General features: G+C 29.0%; 1 protein-coding gene across 11 annotated transcripts in view; it reads left to right on the forward strand.

Annotated features, from left to right (window-relative positions):
• LOC132951827 (basement membrane-specific heparan sulfate proteoglycan core protein) overlaps positions 1-24,996 on the forward strand; it is a 168,558-nt gene that overhangs the window by 73,713 nt on the left and 69,849 nt on the right. For 9 of the 11 annotated variants that reach the window (XM_061023819.1, XM_061023818.1, XM_061023823.1 and 6 more), the window contains exons 4-8: positions 1,411-1,889; positions 2,456-2,615; positions 3,975-4,144; positions 5,026-5,178; positions 9,604-9,723. In XM_061023819.1, coding sequence (XP_060879802.1) covers positions 1,411-1,889; positions 2,456-2,615; positions 3,975-4,144; positions 5,026-5,178; positions 9,604-9,723 — 1,082 coding nt within the window. Of the gene's footprint in view, positions 1-1,410; positions 1,890-2,455; positions 2,616-3,974; positions 4,145-5,025; positions 5,179-9,603; positions 9,724-20,278; positions 20,647-24,996 lie in introns of those variants that run through there. The other 2 variants (XM_061023827.1, XM_061023828.1) reach the window with 1 other exon arrangement.

The following is a 24,996-nucleotide window of genomic DNA, read 5'->3' on the forward strand; positions in this document are numbered from 1 at the left end:
TACACTGCTCCAAGAATTAATAGGATTTTTTATAGAAATATATTTCATAAAGATACATATTTTATATTATATTCTGATGCTTGTAAATATAAATTAAATGGGTTGACGACATCGATGTAGGAAAGTAATTAGTAAATATTTTGTATATTTTATGTTTGTTGTTATCGTATTGGCACGTCATACAGAAATCATTATTAGTAGATTGCACTATTATAGATACGTGGAAATGTGATACAATCGTATAGATATTATTTATTAACTACAGAGAAATATTTTTTAAATACGTTTAAAAAAAGTATAATAAATAGTTATTACTCATTAATCATTATCCTCATAATTATATAATTTATACATTATACTTTATAGAATTGTATTGATATTTTATTTCAAAATATTTAGTAAATTTTATAATTCTGTAATTTACGCTTTGCATATATACTTACGTTTATTGAAGATCTAATGATCTAAAATAGGTATGCCATTCATTGTATTGAATGTGTTTTGCAACTTTGTAAATAAAGATTTATTACAAATTCTTATAAGCTATGTTATATAGAAATTATTTTTTGTCCTATGGAAAGTGTATTACAAGGACATATTTTATAGTTATAGATTTGTTAAGTAGCACTAAACTCTTAACTCAGCCACTGGTTGACGTGCTTTTTTAATCCATCAAAGTGTTTTACCTTATGTATTATTGGATAATACGAAAAACAAATTGCTGGTCCCTTTAGTATCATTAGAAGTGATTTATATGTTATATGGTTGTATATTTATGTATAACGTATAAACTATATTATATATTATGTATTTAGACTTTAGCGTATATCATGTCACCTTCTGCAGTTCTTAGATGCATTGAGTTTACAATGTTTATATAAAATGGTACCTATAAAACTTGTATAAAACGTTTTTTTTTATTTTAAGTAAATAACGGTTAGCGAGTCTACTAAGTATAGATTGTTATTATACAACACATTTATTCCTCTAATTAATGTTTACTTTTATTTCTTGTTGATATAGTTTCTCATATATATTATTATGTATGATGTAAAATACGTTCAGGTGGGCCTAAGGTTCCCCAACATAGTTATAAATATATGACAATAATGTTACTGCTTACTACTTGAGGATAGCCATATAGGTAATCAGTGCTTGAATTGGGAAAAATTAAAAGTGGGATACAAAAGTTACCTCCCCCCATGCCAATTCAAGCACTCTACAAAATATTATACTGTAGGTATAATATACACATCGTATTTCCTAAAAAAAACTAATTTTCCCAATAACATCTATATAAATTATTTGTACAGACAAATCACATATTAGACATATATTATTGTATTTATTAGTATCCATAAGTCGTTCAATATTGAATTCTTTAGTAATATAAATTGCTCGTGTTCGCAGTAGGGTGACCAGAACGTCGGAAGAAGATACCGATGTGACGGTTCCAATGACAGTGCCCGGCAGTGGACCAAATCGCGGAGATATACCATCGAACGATGACGACGAAGACAACGATCTGACGTCGGGTGATGGCAATCACTCGGGCGACGGACCAGACACGGATGATCATTACACGACCAACAAACCAATCAAGTTGCAAGACGATTTGTTGTCTATGAATAACTTAAACGTTATTAATTTGACGATGACTCCTCACACCGACTCTCGGACTACCGGTGATTCGACCACTACCACAAGCACTACCACTACCACTACCACTACCACCATCCCAGATACTACTATCACGACGAGGACAACGACAACAACAACGACAGCGGCCACTCGACCGTCCACGGCCAGTGAACCGTCCACGACCACCGAGTCGCCGACGAGCGCGCCGCCGCCATCACCGACTCAGTTGTCTGTCGATCAAGGCACAAGTAATACTGTCATATTCTATTTTTATACACGCGCATCTCGTATAGGTTAGATTAGATCACGTCATGTTCGTTGTCGGTATAAAAAAATGGGTTTCTGCAATATTTTTTCCACATTATAAGAACTGTTATAACTCATACATTTTAAATTAAAATCGAAATTCAGTATTCTGAATTCTGATAACATCAATAATATATAATTATAAATGGTAATTCGTAAATTTACCTATATCATTAAAAAAAAATGCATCAATAATATATTATGCATTTTGTGCATTAATATATTATTGTACAATGAGTCAGTTAATTTAAATTTATATATAGTTAATACTTAATGGTAAATATACAATTAGGTACCTATATAATATTATATACTACATAAATATTAATATACTATGTACATTAATTATATTAAATATTTATTTAAAGATAACATCATTTCATAATACTGTTTGGCAATATTACAATCCAAAATTTATTTTGCATAGTAATGATAATATGAATCTGTCGGTTTAATAAATATATATCCACTTATTATGAATGAATAAAAACCGTGTTTGGTTTTACAGCTATTTTCAGAGTACATTTAACAATAATGGAGCCATATACCAGGGACTATGCTGATATGAAAAGCGAAGCTTTTGACTGGCTTGCCAACAATATCACGTTATCACTAAACGAAGCATTAAAACAATACGGAACTTACTCGCCAAGAGTAGTAGCAATCCAGTAAGATTTTAACTATCGCGCACTTATCTGCTTAGAAATATTTCAATAACAAATATAGCATAGATATTATGACATAATATGATATAATATTAACCGTTATAACCACCACAAACATGAACTGATCATTATTTGTATTTAATAAAAAAAAGCAAATTAAAGACAATTGATTCGATACTAATTGTTTTCTTGATGTCTGAATTTCAAATTTAAAAAATATGTTTTATGCATATTTTATAACTTTTTAACAATACATGATTTTTGAATAAAACGCATGAATTTTTATTCTTGACGTGACATTAATAATTGAATACCTATCTAAAATGTTGGACATTTTATAAAAAAAAAATTACTTAAGTACTGATGTATACAAATCTATACTTGATAACAACATAAATATTTCTTTAAATTGTCATAATAGTATATTGTGTGGCAAAGGCGGGAAGTGAGTTATTTCAGTCGTGGTACCTATCGCCAAAGACTGAAATTGCCTTCCTGCACGAGCCACACATACTATTTTTTGTCACGCCTCTGCGTTCATTGAACGCGCTATCACAGCAAAGGTAATTCAGGCTAGGATTTATGCAACAACCAGACTATTCTACGAAAACAATATTTCATGAAAGAAACGATTTGTTTTTATTTATTTTAAACGTCATGCATGGAGGTTAAAATATGAATATAAGATGTAACCAAAAGTTTATGTTTTGTAAGGACCATGGTATAGATTTCAGTATAAATAATAATTATTATATTAAAATAAAATAAGAATAAAAAAAATGTAATCAAGGCAAACGTAATGCATTATGCGGGGATCTATGCAACAACCAAATTATTATACGAAAACAAATTCATGAAAGAAAAATGTTTACGCGTCATGCAAGGAGGTCATAATATGAATATAAGATGTAACCAAAAGTTTATGTTTTATGAGGACCGTAGTATAGATTTTAGTGTCTGTTTGTTCAGAGAATACGCGTGATATCTTGAGCTCAGTACTCTTGGGGATTTCCATTTTACCGCCCGGTACTTTTGGGGAATTCCACTTTACCGCCCGGTACTTTTGGGGATTTCCACTTTACCACCCGGTACTTTTGGGGATTTCCACTTTACCGCCCGATACTTTTGGGGATTCCCACTTTACCGCCCGCTGGACGGAAAAACGTCGCTTTCCAACACTTCAACTGTCATCGAAAACTACACTTTCGGTGCAAGCGTGACAAAAAAAATATTAATTATTAGGTAAAATCAACTTTTTTTCCAAGTATCCAAGTATCGAAATGTATATGTTAAAGTTTTTAGCGCATTAAGTAGTAAGTATCGTTGAATTAATGACGTCGAATCGTTTATTTTTTATTGCAGGCCAAGTAGCGACGAGTTTTTTGTAAGAGCGACTGTGGACATTGAATCCGAAGGACGCGAATCCAAGGAAACATTAGAAAATCAGCTCCGTTATTTCATATCTAACTCCAGAGCATTTAATCCTAGTAGCCCTCTCACTGTTATCGATAAAGGATTCGATATCACACAAGGTACATATAGATGCAGGTGACATCAGTCGAAGGATCTGACGTTATTTATTGTCTTAGGGCTATTTTTTGTAATAACTTTGCAGGCGTTGTAGGGGATCTGCTGTTTGAAAATTGAGAGTATTATTACTTATATATTATAATAATAGTCTGGTAGAACTTTGCTGACGAGTTGTGATCATATATTCATATATTCTTTGAATCCAAATCACTCAGTGTTGGTTTATATTCTCATCGCAAAAAAAATACTCCTTGTTTTAATAATATTTTAAATATCTACTTTCATAATCATTAGTGGCAATAATACAAATCTAAAATATTAGTGCTTAAAATCAAATACTGTCATGGGCGCAACTATGGTTAAAATTCGGGGGGGGGGGGGCTAATAACAATTTTTTATTTAAAATAACCCATAGGGGGCTTATATCTAAATCAATAAAAGATATTTTGTGGGGGGGGGGGGGCAAATCTTAGCCCCCCCTAGTTGCGCCAATGAATACTGTTATACTTATTACTTATATTATAATTTATATTATAGAACTATAGAAGCATAGTTTAGGTACCTACCTAGTAAAATGCCTTCTTTATATTTTGTGATTAGATATTGCCAATATTTCTATGTAATCAAATTCAATATATTATGATCTACATGTGACACTAGTAAATTCTACTACGTAATCATCCTGCATGTAAATATTGTATTATCATTATATTTTTATTTCGCTTGAGAATGTGATACATATTATTATTGTTGATCAGTTTAAACGGCACCTTTAAAGTACATACCTATCCACCTATTATATTTTCATTTTATACCGTAGATTTTACTGTAGTTAATCACTGTTTTTATTCACATTTATATATATATTTGTTTACAACTAAAGCATACGCTGGTCTCACCGCCACTTGCCAGTCGGGCGAAACGCTTTGTGTAGTCACCAACGCTTGTTTACCAGCAGAATCTCGATGCAATGGCACGGCCGAATGCCCAGACGGAACTGATGAACAAATGTGTCAAAGACTTGTCGAACTTAACGGTAAGTGATTATAAGGAAATAAACAATCGTGTCAATTATTTTGGACGGGATTTTGTACATAACAAAAATAATTGTTATTTTGTTAACACATTACCTAATTTAATTATTCAAAGTCTTATACAAATATCAACTACGTATATATGAACCACTGGGACTGGGGTAAACTATAGGGAAATTATAATTCCCATGTTGAATACAAACGACTCTAATTAAAAACAATAAAGTGTGTGAGCCGTGAGGGTAAGTTTTTTGAGTTTGATGACTTCGTGAACAAAACTTACTCACTTCATAGTTAATTTTCAAGCTGATTATATCGTGAATCTTCTTGGAAATTTAGTTGATATTTGATAATTTTGTATTCATTATATTATATAATTGATAAATAGCACAAAACAAAATCTCTATAAGTATAAGTCACATTTAAGTTGTAAATCGTAATATATCTAAAATAATAACAAAATAACTATAAGTATGTCATTATATCAAATATATTATGAAATGTTGGAAAATATATTCCGATACAATATATTAATATATTATTATTATGTTATAGGGTAGCTTAAACTATTTTTCATTAAATAAATCAACTAATTACATTTTTAATATATATAACTATATTAATTATTAAAATATATTAGGTAGGTATGTATTATTTGTATTAAAGGTATGGTACCGCTATAACATATACCTAAGCATCAAGTATACAAAAAACATTATTTCATCAAGATTTTTATTCTTACCGATAAACAAAAAGTGTTGCTGTTAAACCACAACTTCTATTTTTGGCTACCTAAGTAAAGTATCGTATTGTTTTGAAAAAAAATTTCGAGATGATGATGTATAAATAACCGTGCATGACCACTTTAATACTTTATCCAAACTCATCTTGTAGTCTATAAATGCACCACCAAGTAATATTACACCGTTTTAATTAGGAAATTTGTATACTACGCACAAAAATATATTGCACACACTGTAAGCTATATTTTGTTTTGTTTTAATTTAACGGGATTTACAAATCATACAAAAATCACTGATACATAAATGGTGATATTGTTTTGAATATAATCCATATTGAGTAAGTAGTTGGGTGCCTATATAGCGCTTATATAGCGTTGCAGTAATCAAGAAAATAATAACCTACAAAGGTTATAAATTATAATATAAGGTAATTATAATATACATCTCTATTTAGAAACACAAAATAATGATGCCTAAACATTAAAAAATGCTGTTTAACAGAAGTGATATAGTTTTATTTTTGAAAAGAGTGTATACAATCTTAGATTTTTTATCAAAATTATGTTTTGTTGTAATTTAAAAAAATATTATTCGTAGAGATGAAACCTCACTATTGTTTATATTATTATTTTTCATGCATAATGATATTTTTAAAATATTTAGATACATTTTAAGTTATTTATTATATACCATCCTATTTACATTATTCACACTGATATAAGGTACTAAAGTATTAACTTATAATAGTTATATTCGACGTTTTCGTCAACAATTAGTTTGACCAAAAACTGAATTCAAAAAATACTAATTAGTAATCATGATATAATAATATAATATAATTTAAACTATAGGTATCCTTAGAAATATATATAGGTAATAATATGCTAGTTCATATCCATCGCTTCTTCGCTCAGAATCATTTTTATTCGTGTGCATTGATTTATCATCGAATTCAAATTCAACACATCAATTTAAATGTCAATAATGACGAGGTGTGCCGTATAATAAATTAATAAAAGTTGAAAGTTGAAACGGCAGAACTGAGTTTCCCTGATTTTTGTTTTCTGAATCTAATAAAAAAAGTTTCATCGACATGACATAGTAATTAACTGTTATTACATTTATAAATTCATTTATCATGCAATTTTTAAAAATTAGGTTCACGTTTACTTTTTTATTTAAATTATTGTGTATACTTAACCTAACCTATCTACCTAGTTGCTTTATGTGCCTATTACGATTGTGGTTCAACATACAATATATACAATTAAACTATCAAATAATATGATTATCTTAGAGTTGATGTATAAATATCTATATGGTAGCCCTTAGAATATTATAGAAAACTCCTGTCGATCTTGATTATACATTTTCTGAAAACAACCGTATTTCGTGTGACGCGCCGTCAACACTAAAATAAACAAAATGCTCCCAATAATTGTTCAACACTCGACATCAACGTTAAACATCAGCACGCACCGCCATTCCGTCGTCAACAATCTATGTCTCACTCGTGAATTTTCGTTGAATCTGGTACTTAATTAAATTAAATTTTCTACTTAACATTGACTTTAAATTGCAGACAACTACCAGATAATATCGTTTTTTTTTTCATCATAATTCATTATGTAAACATAACCCGTGAATTTTAAACATCAAATCGAACTCAAAATTGAATTACAATGTTCTCAAGGAGGAAATTTCTAGAGTGCTTTTCCATTAATGGATTTAGGCATATTGCCAACATTTCATGTAAGTCGGTTGTAATATTTCCACAAGGTATTGTGATTTAATTTATTTTACCTAAATACAAGATAACACTGCCAAAGATGATAATTAATTTAAATGAGTTTATATTGCAAAAATAAAATGGCAAATATCTATATTGTTATTCTTAACGAGAAATTTGATCAAACCCTGCAGCATGTTTGCAATTTATACCTTGTCGTATATCAACTGTTATAAAATATGTAAAAAAAAAAAATAATATTTCCATAATACAAATATTATAAAAAAAAACCTGTAATTTAAATTTATTTCAGTAGGTATAGGTACTTACATATCACTTTCCAATTAATTAATTAGATTTCATGGACTAAAAACTAATGAGAGTTTATATTATTATTATTACATGAACTATAATTTTAACAAGCTTCTTGTAATCTAAGATTGTATCATATACCTATATACCTTCATATTATTATCTTGTTCGTTCGGAACAAATTTTATTACTTTATTTATCATTCATTATGCACCGGATAATGAGGACTGGTTACAATGTGTATATCAATAAATACGAAAGTGCATGCAAAAAAGGTCAGACATCAAGTGTTGTCAATAAATCAGTTCATGGTCTATTGATTCACGTGATCCGAGGATTTCTGTTGTAAAACCACTTTCCACGAGACCCGGTAAATTTGATTAAAGGGTTTGATATAATACCAACTACAGGGTACTAAATCACAATGGTTAATCAACGGATCAATTACCTATATAAACCTATAAGAGAATGTGTTACGTTATAGAGAATCTATCTTATGAACTACCTCTGTAGGTACCTATAGTAATTCACCCAACGCTAAAGTGTGTTTTTAAGATAACTATTATAATACCTATTGTAGAATAAATTATTTTTACGACCGTTATTTTAAACATATTCGTATATTATAAGAGAGTTAGTACTATGCTATGATTTTGTGTAGATTGCATAGAGAAATAATCCGGTTTGAAATAAAATATATAGGTATAGCCGTATAGGTACCTACATAATATAATGTATACAAGTTCATAATATATTATTTTTTTAACGTGCATGAATATTGCGGAAAAATGATCTTAAGATTTAAATATTCAATTTATTGTGTTAATATTGGTAAATGAATATTATGTTTATTATTGGTTCAAACATTTTGATTTAAATAATTTCTAGCATTGAGCTACATAAATATATTGAATAATAAGCAATACACATATATTTTGACATATTGACGTGTATTTTTCATCACTGATTTATAAATTTTAAATAACTCTTTAAGGAAAATAAACTCTTATGATGCTGTTAGTTTAATATGAAATATTTACTATATTTTCATCTATACAATAAGCATATTTAAATTTTACACTTGAATGATTTATGTATCAAAAAATTATTTTTTATTTCTTGTATTATATTACGGTTGAATTTTAATTTATTTAAAAAGTTCTAATAATTTTAATTACCTTTCAAAAAAAAAAACTAAACTTGTTTACTATGCCATTTCACTAGAGATCTAGTTGCTTTTAAAACCCCGACAAAATGAAATAACTCTTATAGGTTAATAAGAAAATTAAATTTAAAAATGACCTATGTAAACATTTAAATAATATGACATGTATAATTTTAACCATTTTTAATAATTAATAATTTTAATTAGAATACAATGGAATAAAAATCCTCTTTGTGTTTTTTTTATTATAATGGGAATTTTATTATTATAAAATATTATTATACAGTTTATAGATTTTAAAATATACCTAAATCATTTGATAGTTAATTAGAAAATTAAAATAACATATTATAATAATTATAGCTGTTTGATTACTAAGAACAACTGCATTGTACATATCGGCAAATCTATTTTGTCAATATCTTAAGCATATTTTAATTAAGACTGCATACAATAATAGATTTGTTTTGTGTTTCAGTTTGCGGGGATGATGAATTCCAATGTGACGGTATTACATGTATCCCAAATTCAAAGAAATGCAATGGTCTTAGTGAATGCTTGGATCGAACTGACGAGCTAAACTGTCCACCAACTAACAGTAAGATAATTTTTTATTTCATCTACCTAACACTCTGTTTTAAGTAATTAGCTTAACATAATAAGTTATGAAGTTTTGGATAAAAAAATAAAAATAATATTCGATGCGCTGTACAACAACTCGGCAGTAGACGATTATTAAATTTTATTCTGGTGATTTTCAAGTCAATTTAATATTGTATGTAAACACCAGTTGATAAATGACCAGTACAGTAATTGGTTAACAATTTTGTATAAACGTTTAGATTTTAAAAAAATATTCAATTACGTTTTTTTACAATGCGCGAGAAATTATTAATAACGCGGAACTCAAAAACATCGATGGATACTATATTATATTCTCTGCGTATGTGTAAGATTGTAATGTATTCAAATATCCTACACCGGTTCAAAAACGGGGTTTGCTGCACCTAGTAAATTTCAGTAATATTTATAAGTTTATAAGGCCACGTGATGGTACAAGGTTGTTGAATAATCTAGACAATTCGATAGAATAGATCAAACAATGTTAGTATGTGAGTGAATACCTAATCGAAATATTGTCAAGTACCTATTTTTCATTAGATTAAATTTATATTCGATTTAATCACTTAGTATTACAATTTACAACCCCAAACTATATGACCATATGTCCATATGTATTGACAGCTTAGAAATAATTACAAATTACAATTACTTAATGAGGGTTATGAATTTATGATTGGTTATATTAGCGTTTATGTATAATCCTCTACGATATAATATATACTATATAAATTCGATTTTTAACTACCTATCGACACCTGTGTTTATGAGGTTATTTGAACGGTAGATTTTAATTTTAAACTACAGGTTATTGTTACACAAATATGTATTAGCTCATACTTAAACAACATAACTCCAACTTTTCAAGATGATATATAATTTCACTGAACCGGGAGCACTTTGTGTGAGTTATATTATAAGTATTGTATAAGTTATAACCGAAAGAATGCAGGCATTAAATCAAAACTCATTAATATTTAATAATCCATATGTCATCTGAATGATTCTTTAATAACGATTTTTAATCCATGTAAGTACTATTGTATGCTATTTTCTAACATTTAAGACAGCAAAATATATCTATATTGCTACTTAACTATTCAAAATTTTCAACGACGTTTATCAGAATCTCAACGACCACATCTATGAATTGTATGAACCCAATCTAAATTAGTGTAAATTCACATTATTGCCCACCATATGAATCACTTTATAAGATGAAGTAAATTAAAAAAAACGAAAATAAATAATAAAAATAGCTCCATCGCTCTCTTCAGAATTATTTAAAAACAACTGGCGAGATTGATCGCGTCCACCGTATGTAATTACCATTATTATTTCATAGATCTTCTTTCTTGCGCTACAGCACTATAATAATAGACTATTTACTTTTTATTTGGCCGATGGTGTCAGCCGGTTCTTTCCTTGTAGACAGGTAGCCACCGGCGGAAAGTATAATATACGTATAATAATACCCGTATAGTATCATATAGGTGCATGTTTTACACCACACACACACACACACACACACACACACACACACACACGCTTATAGATACGAGTATATATATATGTATATTAAATTTAAGTAGGTTTATGCCATGTTCATTTTAATAGCAACTCCAAAGTTATTATTTAATTTCGTGATGTCATGAACGCCAACGTTTTCCGCCCGTAACCAATGTTTTCTTATCTAATAGACGTTCACAGTTTACACATAATATATACCTACATACAAAGAGAGAGAGACACACACACGCGTGCACGTTATGGTTCACAAAAAGACGTGTTATTAAATTATTAGCACGTTTGCTTAAAGAATGAATCGATGTTATATTATCGTAGGTGTTCTTTGTATGTGTCTATAATAACCATTTATCAGTAATGAATGGCCAATTAATGAAACGGCATTGTAGGTAGGTACCTATAAAAAACCAAGTGGTTAATTTCGTAAAAACAGTTTTAATTACAATTTAACTTGACATAGGAAAATTGTTATTAATGGAAATTATATTCGATATTTTATACGATATAATCTTTTATTTCAAAATCCGTACGTTAAAGATGATTTTTTATTTACACGAAAATTGTATAATATTGATGACTGACCGGTAGGTATTCAGCAATAGGTACTAGAGGTAAAGGAAAATTTCATTTAAAGTTAATACGGAAATTTGTTCAATCTTAAAATAATAAAATGATACCTCGTCGTTGCAAGTAATAATGTCCATTACTCATAAATTATATTTTCGACTGATGTACAATATGTACCTGCTTGTTTAAATCAATATTTATACATTTAAATATTCAATTAAATAAGATGACATTTGAGTATAATACTTTATTTATTCAGTAAATCCATACGTTTAATCCATAATCATAATGTCAGACGTAACACAGTTTAATTAAAGTGAAAATTGATTTCGTATTCAGTATACTATACCTATATCGTTACTTAAAATATCTCGTGTATTTCGGCGTATTTTTCGAAATATTTCATGTTCTAAAACCAAATCATAATTATGTGCAATATAATATAACTATAGTATGTGTATATACACGCATTACAGACTTACGCTTATTTCATATGGATAATTACGGATGTGAAAAAAATTATCGTGAATAAACTGTGACTAAAAAATGGTTAAAAGAAACAGCGCTGGGTGAACAGCTCTCGAAATAAATGTGTAAAATAATTTTAATTTTAAACACGTAAATTCGTACGAACTTTCCCTTGACTGAAAATCCGTACTATCGTACGCATATAATAACAAGATTCTCAGACTAGGTATATTATTTGTCAATGAACAATTGTTGGTTGTCCTTGCAGGTCCATTGCTCTTAGTTTTCAGTACACAGCCGAATTTTAATATATTGACGGGACTACATATATATAAATATATATACAATATATATATACCTACCTATATACGTAAATACGACGCTTATTTGAATAAATTGTTTAGAATTATTTTCCATATTCAAAATAAACAGAGAGTAACAAACAATTCATGCACGATTGAAAGAACAATGTTGTATAACTAATATAATTTATTTGCGCTGATATTCAAACTAAAAAATATATTTTTATTTTGCATTGCAAATATCTCATATATACACACATAAATGCTAATGTAAAATTCGCACATTTTTATGTCTCCGTTAAATGACCAGATTTCTTTTCGTTTTTGTCTTTTTGACAACTTACAAGCAACCGTTTCGGGAAATATTTCAATTTTTGTAAAAAACCAAAACATTTTGGCAAGCCCATAACGGACTTGATGAATTTAATTATTTTATTTTGAAGAATATATAATATAAATAGAGAAATTACATATTATTTATTATTTTATATAATATTATATATTATTAACACAATATTATTATTATCGATCATGTACAAGTGTATATAGTAACAGAGATAAATCAAGAAGAATCAGTGATAAATGACAATACGCACTAAGAAATTATTATTTTCAAAATTAACTTGACAATAGAGACATTCAAACATAGATAAATTTATCATTTACGTATCCACATTAACAAAATATTAGAACTTTTGATCTATAGACATAACTGGAAAAAAATTTAACCCATTACTATAACATATAAAAGATACCTAGGTATATCATTAGGTAGTAAGAAAATGTAATATTTTGAACATAATTTTAATTCAAATATTCAAAATGCATTTGTTTTATCGATATACTTTAATTGTTGCCTTATAAATTATAAAAGAACTTAATGGTGTATAAAAAAAATGAAATATTATTACGACTAATAGAATCAACACTTGTTCAATATGTCATTACAATGAAATATAACTGTTGTCTTATAATTTTTAAATGGCTAATATAGTTATAATTAAATGTATTATACATTTATAAATGATAAATAGTTTGGACTAAAAACACGAGATAATTAATTTTTTATCAGTGTAGCCAAAAAAATGTATCACATATATATATATATATATCACAAAAAATATTTCAAACACTATATCAAGTAGCAATACCTAATTTATATTATAATATTTAAATTCTAAACATTAATAATAATTTTTAGCTAACAATGATGTTCTTTGATTGCGACTTATTAAAAGCATATTCATCAACGAGAGTTCTTAATTATACGTAAAATGTTAATATATAACAATTAAACATCCCATAAATCATATGTGACTATGGACAAAATTTTGATGGCTGATGAGTTTATTTTTATTGAAAATATAAATTTCTGTTTAATTGGCCTAAATTACCTCGTATATAGTATGACAGATATGATAAATTAAACTCATTACAAATTTTAAAATTATGGTTTTAAGTAACGCCGTCCATTGATATAATTTGTAAGTCAGTATAATACATGGCGTGTATTTTAATGATTTATATCAATGAATTTAAAATCTATTATTCGAAAATTCTAAACGTTCGTAATACATTCATCATAGTCATTAAAATTAAAAATCATAAAATATATTATTTATTTTAACACGTACAATATCTATGAAGAAAACCCTAATAATAGAATAAAAAATGTATAACAAATACACTGATTGCTTGTAATAAAATAAACCATGACATCATCATTCACCAGTTTGAATGTTTTACACTTTAGAGTTTAGATATTATTATTAATGTTCGAAAAAATCCTTGAAAATGCGTTTAAAAAATAAGAAAAAACATAAAACATTTATTGAAATTAAACTGTCTCGTAAAAAAATATAAACTTTAGATTCTTAACCGACTTATTGCTGATGATTGTTTGTTTCATTCTAAAAGCACATTCTTTTTTGTTGAGTCAACAATGTTGACCAAATGCTAAGAACCTACTAAATATATATAATACACGATGGCTAAATAGATTTATTCACCTAAAATAAGTGATAAAATATTATGTATAAGTGTATAGATACTTCCTGCAAGGGATTAAGATATTCCCCATACCTTCATGTCGTTAAGTTTACAGCAATACAAAAGTTTTAATTTAATTTTAATTTCTTCAAATCGATTTGTAACTTAAGGTAGGTTATGCGCAGGTATTGACTAGAAGTCTTAATGGTACGACATTAAATTAATGTAAGGTATAATAATTTTTGAAACGTAATTCTAATCACATTAGGTCACATATAATTATGACCGCGTTGTTCCTTGCTATTATTTAAAAATAAATTTAATCATTTTTTTATACGCCCACAAAATTCAAAAACATCAAATGAAAAATGCTTTGTCATCAATCTAAAGACATTTTAAAATTATATAAATGTTATCAAAATTGATATGTATGTTGAATGATATTTAGGTTGGAAAAATATTACAGTTACGCACTTGCAGCTTGTCCCGCTGAGACTGAGTGATAACACTACGTGTCAGCCAATTCGCTGACCGAATCGTTCTATATTTAAAATTATTATATAATAATATACATGGTCTTTCAAACGTTTGACGGAGTACGAGTGGGTGATTTAATGGAAAAACGAAATCATTTTGAGGTCTTAGATTTCATATGTTTAGTATGTAATATTTAAATATTGTCAGTCGTTTTTTTAAAAATTTTATTTTGAATTTCACAATCAATCACGCCGTGTATACGCTTGAAATAAAATAATGTTTTTGACAGTAATGAAGAAAATTCACTTTGTGTTTAGTTGTCATCTTCGCCTTATTGTTATTGTTTATTTATTTTAAAACGCTTTTTTCCAATACGAAACTAAATGACGGAAAGTCGACAGTAAACTCAAAATAAAATAAGCTTTATCCACAAATTTTTTTACATGCAGAATGACGATAAAAATAACCAAATTATGTTCAGACTATAAAGATATACAAGTCAACCATTAAATTTTTTTTATGAACTCAATAAATTAGACTAGATAACAATATAACACTATATGTGTTCTATCGGTTTTTAATTCAACAAAACCATTTCACTGAATTCATAAATTCATTTTCTTATATCATGTCCTTGGAGTATTTCATAAACATTGGACAAAAACGATTGTGTTTTTTAAAATGCAGTTTCTATATAAATCTTCATTCTTCAAGTCTAAATTGAAATTTCGAGAAACTTACTACAGTTAACTTACCACGTGCATTCTAAAAAACATAATATTTGAACTTAAATGTTTGATATTATGAATCCACGCTATAATTATGATATGAAAAAAAGCAATTTAACGCGTGACCGAATATAGTTTCCAATAGATTTAAGAAAAGCTTAAAAATCTAAATATGTCATGCTGCAGTTTCAATCATAAAAAAGTGTAACCGTTCAATTTGATACTTAATTCGTTTTTATACGGATGTGGTCCAATTTCAAAACAAAAATAAACGCTTTAACGAGGTACTTAGATTTTTGGGGTTTTCGGCGGACCAATAGGTATAGCAGGCGGCGTTATTGAATAATACCGATTTTACGACTCCGGGGGATTACAATATTATTACGATATAGGTGTTGCAATAAAATATGTTATAATGTTAATAAATACAACGGTTTACGGTAAATGCTTTGTACCTAAACATAATAATATTAATTAATCCCTCGTGTTGCCACTCGAAGGTGGTATAGATACACGCATATTACGGGACGAACTCGCACCCTTCGGCAGTATAATTTCAGTGATTATAAATGTTAAAATAAGCTTACAATATACGCGCGCAATAAGTTTCTCAGACGGGGTGGCCGGAAGCTATTACACGTTGGAGTTATGTATCGAATCAATGTTTCGCTTTCGATGTATAATATTTGCGTGTAATGTGCATCCTGGACTTGACGTGAAGCCAAATTCCCAGGCAAAAGGCAGACCGCCGCGGCGGCGCGTGTGGGCGTATTATATGAGATGAAACTTCTTTTCTATCCCCCGAACCCATCATCTGCACCATCGCGCCACGCCGTAAACCTACGTCCGACCGGTAGTACAGTGATTTATTTCGAAATAAAATGTTTACAAACAGTTTATAATGTGTTCTGTAATGCAGTCTCCTTGTTATAATAAGCGGCCTGCAAGTGGGACACATTGCAAGTACGTGATTTAACGACGGCCGTACGTCTTGTACGTGATTAACCCTAATCTTAGATATGAAATATGATCGGTATTTTACACCACAGTATATTACTAAATATAATATTATGTCTTTGGCGTTGACGTATGTGATATGTTTTCAATTTGTTAATTTATCGAAAGATTGTATTATAAATTATATAATGACGTTTCGTTAAATTAAATAATGTTATATTATACAATTTACTGTTGTTTAATGAATATTTATAAAATTCTTAAGCCTCCACAGTTACACGAATTAATTTCGTTTATGGATGTATTACCATTCACCAGTAGTTATGACATGGTGGGGGGGGTAAACTTTCCCAGAATTCACTCAATATAAAAATTAAAATAAAAACAATTCTTTAATATACGTTCTTTTTTTTAGGTAGCATGAGCTCTTAGCATACCTACAGTTACAGCAATCTTAGAATAACTTACAAAATAATATAAGTCCCATTGGTTTTTTTTAATCATTATTTATTGTTATTTGTAATGCGAATTTTATGTATTTTATCGTTTTTTAATAAAATTAAAACTATTTAAAACAAAACCGTTAAGCAAAACAGTTAAATATAATACTCACCCGACTACTGTGGGTTGGTGTTGGTTAATAATATAATATATAAACCTATTGTACCTAATTAGATAAAATAATATAATAGTAGGACACATGATAATTATTATTAATAAATTAGTGGATGATGAATAAGTCAAAAGTATCTCTTGGTTTGATAAACGCAACTACTCACGAATATATTTGTATTTTTATTGTTATTATTAGATAGTGCCATCAAATCCTTGTCATGCATAAATTGCGTATACATTTACAACTTTAAATGAATAAATAATTTGTAATTGGTTATTGTTAAAAAATTGTATACATTTTTTTTAAAACTTATGAAAAAAACAATATTTTCCGTTTCAGTTATTTCAATAAAACCGCACAATTTAAATAGGTATTAAAGTTTTTTTTTTTCACTCCCATAAATAATAAATTACGCAAAGATCATGATTCAAAATATTCAATGCGTTTGTAATTATATAAAATATTAATTGAGTTGATATTTTAAAATATTTAATATTAAACTATTTGGGCATAGTAAGTTAATAAATAAATTACAATGCGTATATTAAGAAAACAAACACATAAAAAAAAAAACTTGATTAATTTAAAACAAATAAATTAGTATAGGTATGAACCAATCGCATACATCATTAATGAAGTACATAATTATAAGAGAGCGATCATAATATACAATATACATCATACATTTTTTATATTCCAAGATAAAAAAGTACTATAGGGGGGTAATGGGGTGTGTGGATGACTCGTTAGTCCTCGAGAGGACGTGAGAACGCTCTTGACGCATCCAAATGAGCTGTACCTATAAATAATTTTTATATTGAATAAAATCTCATCATTATATAATATCGTAGACAATATGTCTGATTAAATCTTTGAAATGCGCCTACTATCAATTGTGTCCATACTCACCGCAGTCGTGAAATTTGTCAATATATGTTGATTTGTTTCGTAAATAATTCATTACATTCGGTACATCGACAATATATTATATGTATGAATGTATGTATAAAAAAAAACAATTGTGAGTCCACTATTAAAATGTATAAGGTGCGACATTAACATAGACTTTCCACGTATCTTTTCGGTGGTTCGCATAATATACACTGCACGTCGGTTGCTTTCAGAAATGCATTCATCGTGTTTGTACATCTATTAAAATAATGTTAAAGTATATTATAAATTATAATACTATTATTGCTACTGCCGTCAAAGTCACGAGTAACATCGGTATGAGACTGCGCCCACGTAAAATCTAATAAATATTACCTATTACACAAATACTTTTTTATACCGAGTGGCGGGTGCTGCAGCGGTTCTCTCGATGACATCATACCTATATTCCAATGTGAATTATAATATAATATAATATTATTCTATTATAGATGATTAATTCACAAACGAATTAAGACAATAAACAAATCGTAACATTTGCAATATTATTCATACCTATCGTAATGCCACTATATAATATATGCGGTGAGTGGTGACTGGTCGCTAAACATGGTTAAGCACTAATGCTATATATTATAAGCGGTCGCTAAGATATTTCAATGGTGCGATAAAATGTCTAATTTTTCTCAATCACAAACTCTATCTTGTGCACAGTTATTATAATAAATATATAATTTAATCATATAAATGGTATTGTATTAAAATTGAAAATGCTGATCAAATGTTAAGTACTTACATAGTTTAATCGTTTTATTTTCAAATTGTATACAAAAAATATACACCCATAATATCGTACCGTTACATGAATCATAATAATAGCAAAATACAACTATATACGTTCAAATATTCACCAGCTATACATATTTACGTGCATTATCACTTATTTACATATTTTATCTAATACATTAAAACAATGGGCTCATATTTGTATAGTATTATTTTTTATTTTTATTTTTTAAATACCCCATTACATTAGGTATCTGAATGTCTGTATAGTAGCTATAGGTACTGAAATTTTTCTTCTTCGTTTAGAATACCAAAAAAAATGGTTTTGATATTATTATAACACTACAATTATTATTGTTATTAATACCAAACCACAATTGAGAAGAAAAGTAATGCTATGCGCCATTAGTCATCAAACATTATGGATTATGTATATTTATAATTTATATACACATATTTTATACAAGAGGCACAAGAGTGAATGAACTTAGAATTTATTGTTATGATACTAAGACTAATATTATCCAGTGTTTTTTTAAAACATGTAAAAAAAATAAGAATTATTTTGCAAACAAGGTACATAATTTTTGTGTGTAGTCGGTCGCAAAGAAACAATTTTGCATAATTTATTTTAAATCAATAATAAAATCCATTTTCAATATAATAATATAAATTTTACCAAGTTTCTTTTTCAGCCAATAATTCCACACGATATGCGTAGCTAATTTAAATAAATATATATTATAATTGTATATATGTTTTTTTTTTATCAGATTTGACTTCATATTAATAAATCGGATCTTGTCTATATAATTCGCAATAAGCAATGTCATAAAAATTTTCATGGGTACACTCCCAATTTTTTCATACATATTATAATATAATATTTTATCGTAATATCAATAAGAACCGTCCACCGTATTATTGGGTGGGTAACCATCAGAAATGTATAAAAAAAAATTTCGTAAATTAGATTAGTCTACCTACATATTATAATTATTGATGTCTATATAGCGTGATAGGTAGTTGAGAATACCAAAAAAAATGGTTTTGGTATTATTATAATACCGTACAATTATTATTATTATTATTGTTATTACTGAACTGGTAACCGCTCGTAATATGCTCGCGGTGGCGACCGCGGCCGATCGAAACCGACATCCCGACGTATGCCATCCGAGGGAAAAAACGGCCGTTAGGACGATAGGTACTTACCAAATCGCGATCATACGCACTCGTACCCGCCGACACGAGTCCACGCGCTCCCGCTGTACAAATAGTGGTCTGGCACGTGCGTCCGTGTTATCATAATATATTATAATATTATTATTGTAGTAGAGTAATATTATAATCGTCATTGTCTCACAGTCAAATTATTGTTGAATAAATAAACCGTCCAGCATGTAGTTTTTGAATCGGGCGATTTATTTATTATATTTTTTTTTTCTTAATTCGGACGACATTAATGTTTAAAAAAAAATACTAAAAGAAAATTCTAAGAGCAATCATGTTCCTCAAAACTGGATTTCTATCGATTATTACCTTAGCCTTGTGCATCGTTCTGCACGTAGAGTCGGCCCAGCAATCACCAGGTAAGAACGGGATAAATGGTTATAATAATTATCTGTTTCATAATATTATATTATTATGTACCAGCACGTTTGTTTTCGTGCAAAAATAGTTTGATGCAGCTAGCGTTTCAAACATTCAGTGAACACATATTGCAAACCATAAATCGTATAATGTTTGTTTTTACTTCACATTCAGTATTCTAGCAATACCGATTATCAACTAACTTTCATGATTAAATTTACATTTTTGGTTAACTTAACAGTTACGCTTAGGATATGTTCCTTACTTCTTCTATTCCTACTTGTAGGTTGTATCCTGTATAAATATAAGTTTGAACAATATTTTATACCTGTAATATTATATACTTAGTTAATTGTATTATTATAGTTTAAGTTCTGGTATCAAATTATTTTAATTTAATTTTTAATGTTATCGACCTACTTATTTTATTATAATATCCAAAGTAAACAATTAATCAGCTTAAAATAATAATGATATTATCAAGCCTACAATAAGTACCCAATTCAGACAATAGGACAAATTGTTACGTACTAACTGTTAAGGTACTTTTAGTATAACATTTAAAGGTGTACATTACACGACTGTATAATAGGTACGCGGTTTTGCTATAGTTATTTTTTTTTGGCAACACGATCAACATTTATGTAGGTGATTATTGTCGAGATTTATTGAGAGTTCTATACTTATCAACGATAGTAAACGACTAGCCAAACTTGTTAAAATCATTTTTCGTAAGTTATACTGTATATTAAACATCATAATAATAACACATTAGAGCTAGTTTATATTGTTGACAATTTAAATTAAATATTCGACTTTATAACATTATTGTTAATCACTATAATAATACGGCTATAGTTTTCCAAAATGGGTCACCAAAATATGTGCATTATATAATATTGAACGTAATGTATTTATTATATATATAAATATTATAGGTAGGTTTCAATTATAAATAAATATTATTTTTAGTGTTCGTGTAATTTAAATGCATTAAATTTATGATGAACCTATGCCACACAAAGGCTGATTAATATATTAATTCATTTTGATTATTTCGAATTTACTTATAATACCTATAGCGACCAAAGCAGTATGGGTGGCCCAAGTTATAATTGCGTTATTTGTGTGACGCTCTCTGTATGTGTGTGCGTGTGTATACACGAAAATCTAATAACTTTTGTATGACGTAGGTACCCTGAAGCGCCATTGGATGGCCAATAAAATGTAACTTTCTATGTGGTACCTACGGAATATTGTCTTTTTTCCTTCATTATTTTCTCGAGTCCAAATCGAATTCGACTCAACCTCCGGCGCCTCCTCGCGCCATCCAAATGTTTTCTTAAGGGCACCAGTAAGTTTGTCTTTAAACAATTCGATTAATTGGCACGTCATAATTACCATCATAATATTTAGTTAAAACGTATACGTCATACACACATTATTGTTGTGATTTTTTTTATCGATTTGTAAACCTGGCTGCTGTTTAGAAAAAAATGACATTTTTCTCTAAAAATTAAATCACATAAACGTATAAATATTGTATTCTCTTCTCGTATAGATTCGTGTTTATGAGTAATGTTAAAATTGGCCTTCAGCCTACACATGCTTTGTAGCCAAGATTAAAAATATCATTTGGCGGCTTGTAAATCCGCAATAATTTAAATAACTAAAACACTTCTACGGATTCCCAACCAGTGACCACAGAGAGAAAACTCAAGAATAATATAAATTATCAATATCTTCGTTAATGGTTAGCAATAAACGGTGTCGGTGTTACGTATCCTTGTCCGTCCGAGCTGGCGTTACTCACGTCGTTAAGAAATATAGCGTATTGCAATAACCATTTCTGGTTCCATGATTAAAAATAAAACAGACGTGCCACTGCTTCTGTACTGCTGTGGCTTACCAATTAATGATAATAATTAATAATAGATACAGTTAAATTATTAGCTTTTTCAAGAGGTTTGAGCATATATGGTATGTGCTATATATTTTATATACCCTGCAGACTAAATAGTAAACTGTTCATATTTATATTCACTTTTTCAAACTACTACAATGTGAACAAAAGAGCAGTGATGAAGCTGAAGATTTCGTATGTATATGTTTTTACCTTGTGTTCTGTATAGAATTATTTCCATAAAATATGTAAAAGGGCCTTTCAGTGTGTGTCATAAAGTTACGAATACCTCATAAGATTTACGAATAACACGATTGTGAATACTACCTACATTTTAACACGATATGAAACTTTCGTGTCACCATATTTACAGCCACATCTGCAGCTTTTATAACAACTTAAATTATTTTAACTAACTAGGTACCTACATAATATGTTGATGTAAAATTGTATGATCAAAACCAATATACATTTCTAATTCGCACACTCATAATAGTTATTACTTATTGCAAATTTGCAAATTGTCAAGCCCTGTAATGTGCTTGTTATACATTAATAGACCTTTTAATATATTATAGTCTACATCTTTGTCCCCATATTTTAAAAGCCATTTTACGTGCATTTCATAAGTGCACATCATATATCCACTTCAAATAACCACGGAACTCTTAACAGCCTTAACCCTTTTTGTCTTCTCGTTTGTTTACCCTGTGCACCCTTAACCTCATTCTATGCGCACGCCCTTCTTATTGTTTTACCTGAATTTTGCACCGTATTCACGTGTACGCGGATCAAAAGGAAAGTCGTTTGTTTCACCTATTACAAATGTCATGGGAATTTTAATGTTATGATGATTAAATGGTTAAAATATAATAGTATAAAGTATAGTTACAGATGTTCAGCACATCTGATCCGTAGAGTTATAACCATATACATTTTTCATCATCACTCTTCAGTTTGACAGTGGATGCTATAATGCGTGTATCCGGCCAGCTACTTCTTTTTTTTAATATAAATAAAATGTTTAATCTGTTTATATATTATATTAAAATACAAATTGGTTGATATACATAACTACGACAGACACGGAGTGGCTATCAAATGATGGGAGGACCCTAATTAGTGTTTTTTTTTATTTTATTCTATTACCTATATTATATTATTATGTGTAATGTTCTATAGGTAATAGCTATATAAGTACTATTGGAGCTATATTATAGATACTCGAGATAAATCATAGGTTTAAGGTATACCTATTGCCAACGTATGAATAGTGCTCCATGAATTTTATAGATGAAATAATTCAAAATAAACCAACAATATAACCCGATATTTTTTAAATGTCCGCTATCTTATCGCTTTTATTGAAATGAAAGTAACGTAATGAAGTCGCTAAGTGTCACACACACACACACACAACACACACACGCACGCACGCACGCACACGCATACATACTATTACATATGCACGTGTCCTGACTATAGTTTACATGTATTTATTTACATAATGTCGCGAAGACAAGCAGATACATTCCTCGGTCGTGACCAACGTCGCCTTAACTATTTCGAATATCTACAAAACGCGTAGCATACAATATACATATTGTAGGTATATAGTATACGTACTCGTATTATAAATTATATATAATATATATATATATATATATATATATGTGTGTGTGTGTGTGTGTGTGTACCATCGATGTGCCTCGTTTAAAACCGTGCGCGTAATATTTTATCTCCGACAGTTGATCGATTTCATGACGGAGCGCATACACGCGGAAAAAAAAAGTCCAGTTTATTGCTAAACTTTCTTGGTCAGACCGGCGATAATCTGAATAATAGACGGAGTACGATGGGGGGGGGGGGGGCTGTTGAGCTTTTCGATCGTACGCGTCACGGTGGCTTATATTGTTGTGTGTTCACGGTATTTTGGCTAGGATACCTATTAAAATTCTAATGGGATTCCGCGTGTAATATATACACGCACACGACGGATGTATATATATATAATCGAACATCACTTAATAATATGATGGCAATTAACGGTCGGGTTATTGACTGATCGCGTATATAGATGGAAATTGGCAGCACGAAAAAATGTTTTTAGTGACCCATTTTGACTTATACTCCTTATGTTTGCCGGTATAGACCGTTCGTTTGAGAATTGTTGCTATCGACTATAGCAACAGTCGAGTACGTTAACTTTCCGTGCGAATTCAAGCGTTCAAAGTATAGAGCAGTATTGTGTTAATTAAACGAAACAGATTTTGAAATAATAAATAATTGATACCTATATATTTTTTAATTAATTAATAACGATAATAATAATTTTACGATATATCATAATGCCGCGCAGTTCTCCAAGATCGTATTATACGACATAAAACGATCGATATTATTACTTTTATTATACGTATGTATAATATGTATGTACGGTCGGTAC

The sequence above is a fragment of the Metopolophium dirhodum genome, chromosome 9 (genome assembly GCF_019925205.1).
Source record: "Metopolophium dirhodum isolate CAU chromosome 9, ASM1992520v1, whole genome shotgun sequence".
Classification (NCBI taxonomy): domain Eukaryota; kingdom Metazoa; phylum Arthropoda; class Insecta; order Hemiptera; family Aphididae; genus Metopolophium; species Metopolophium dirhodum.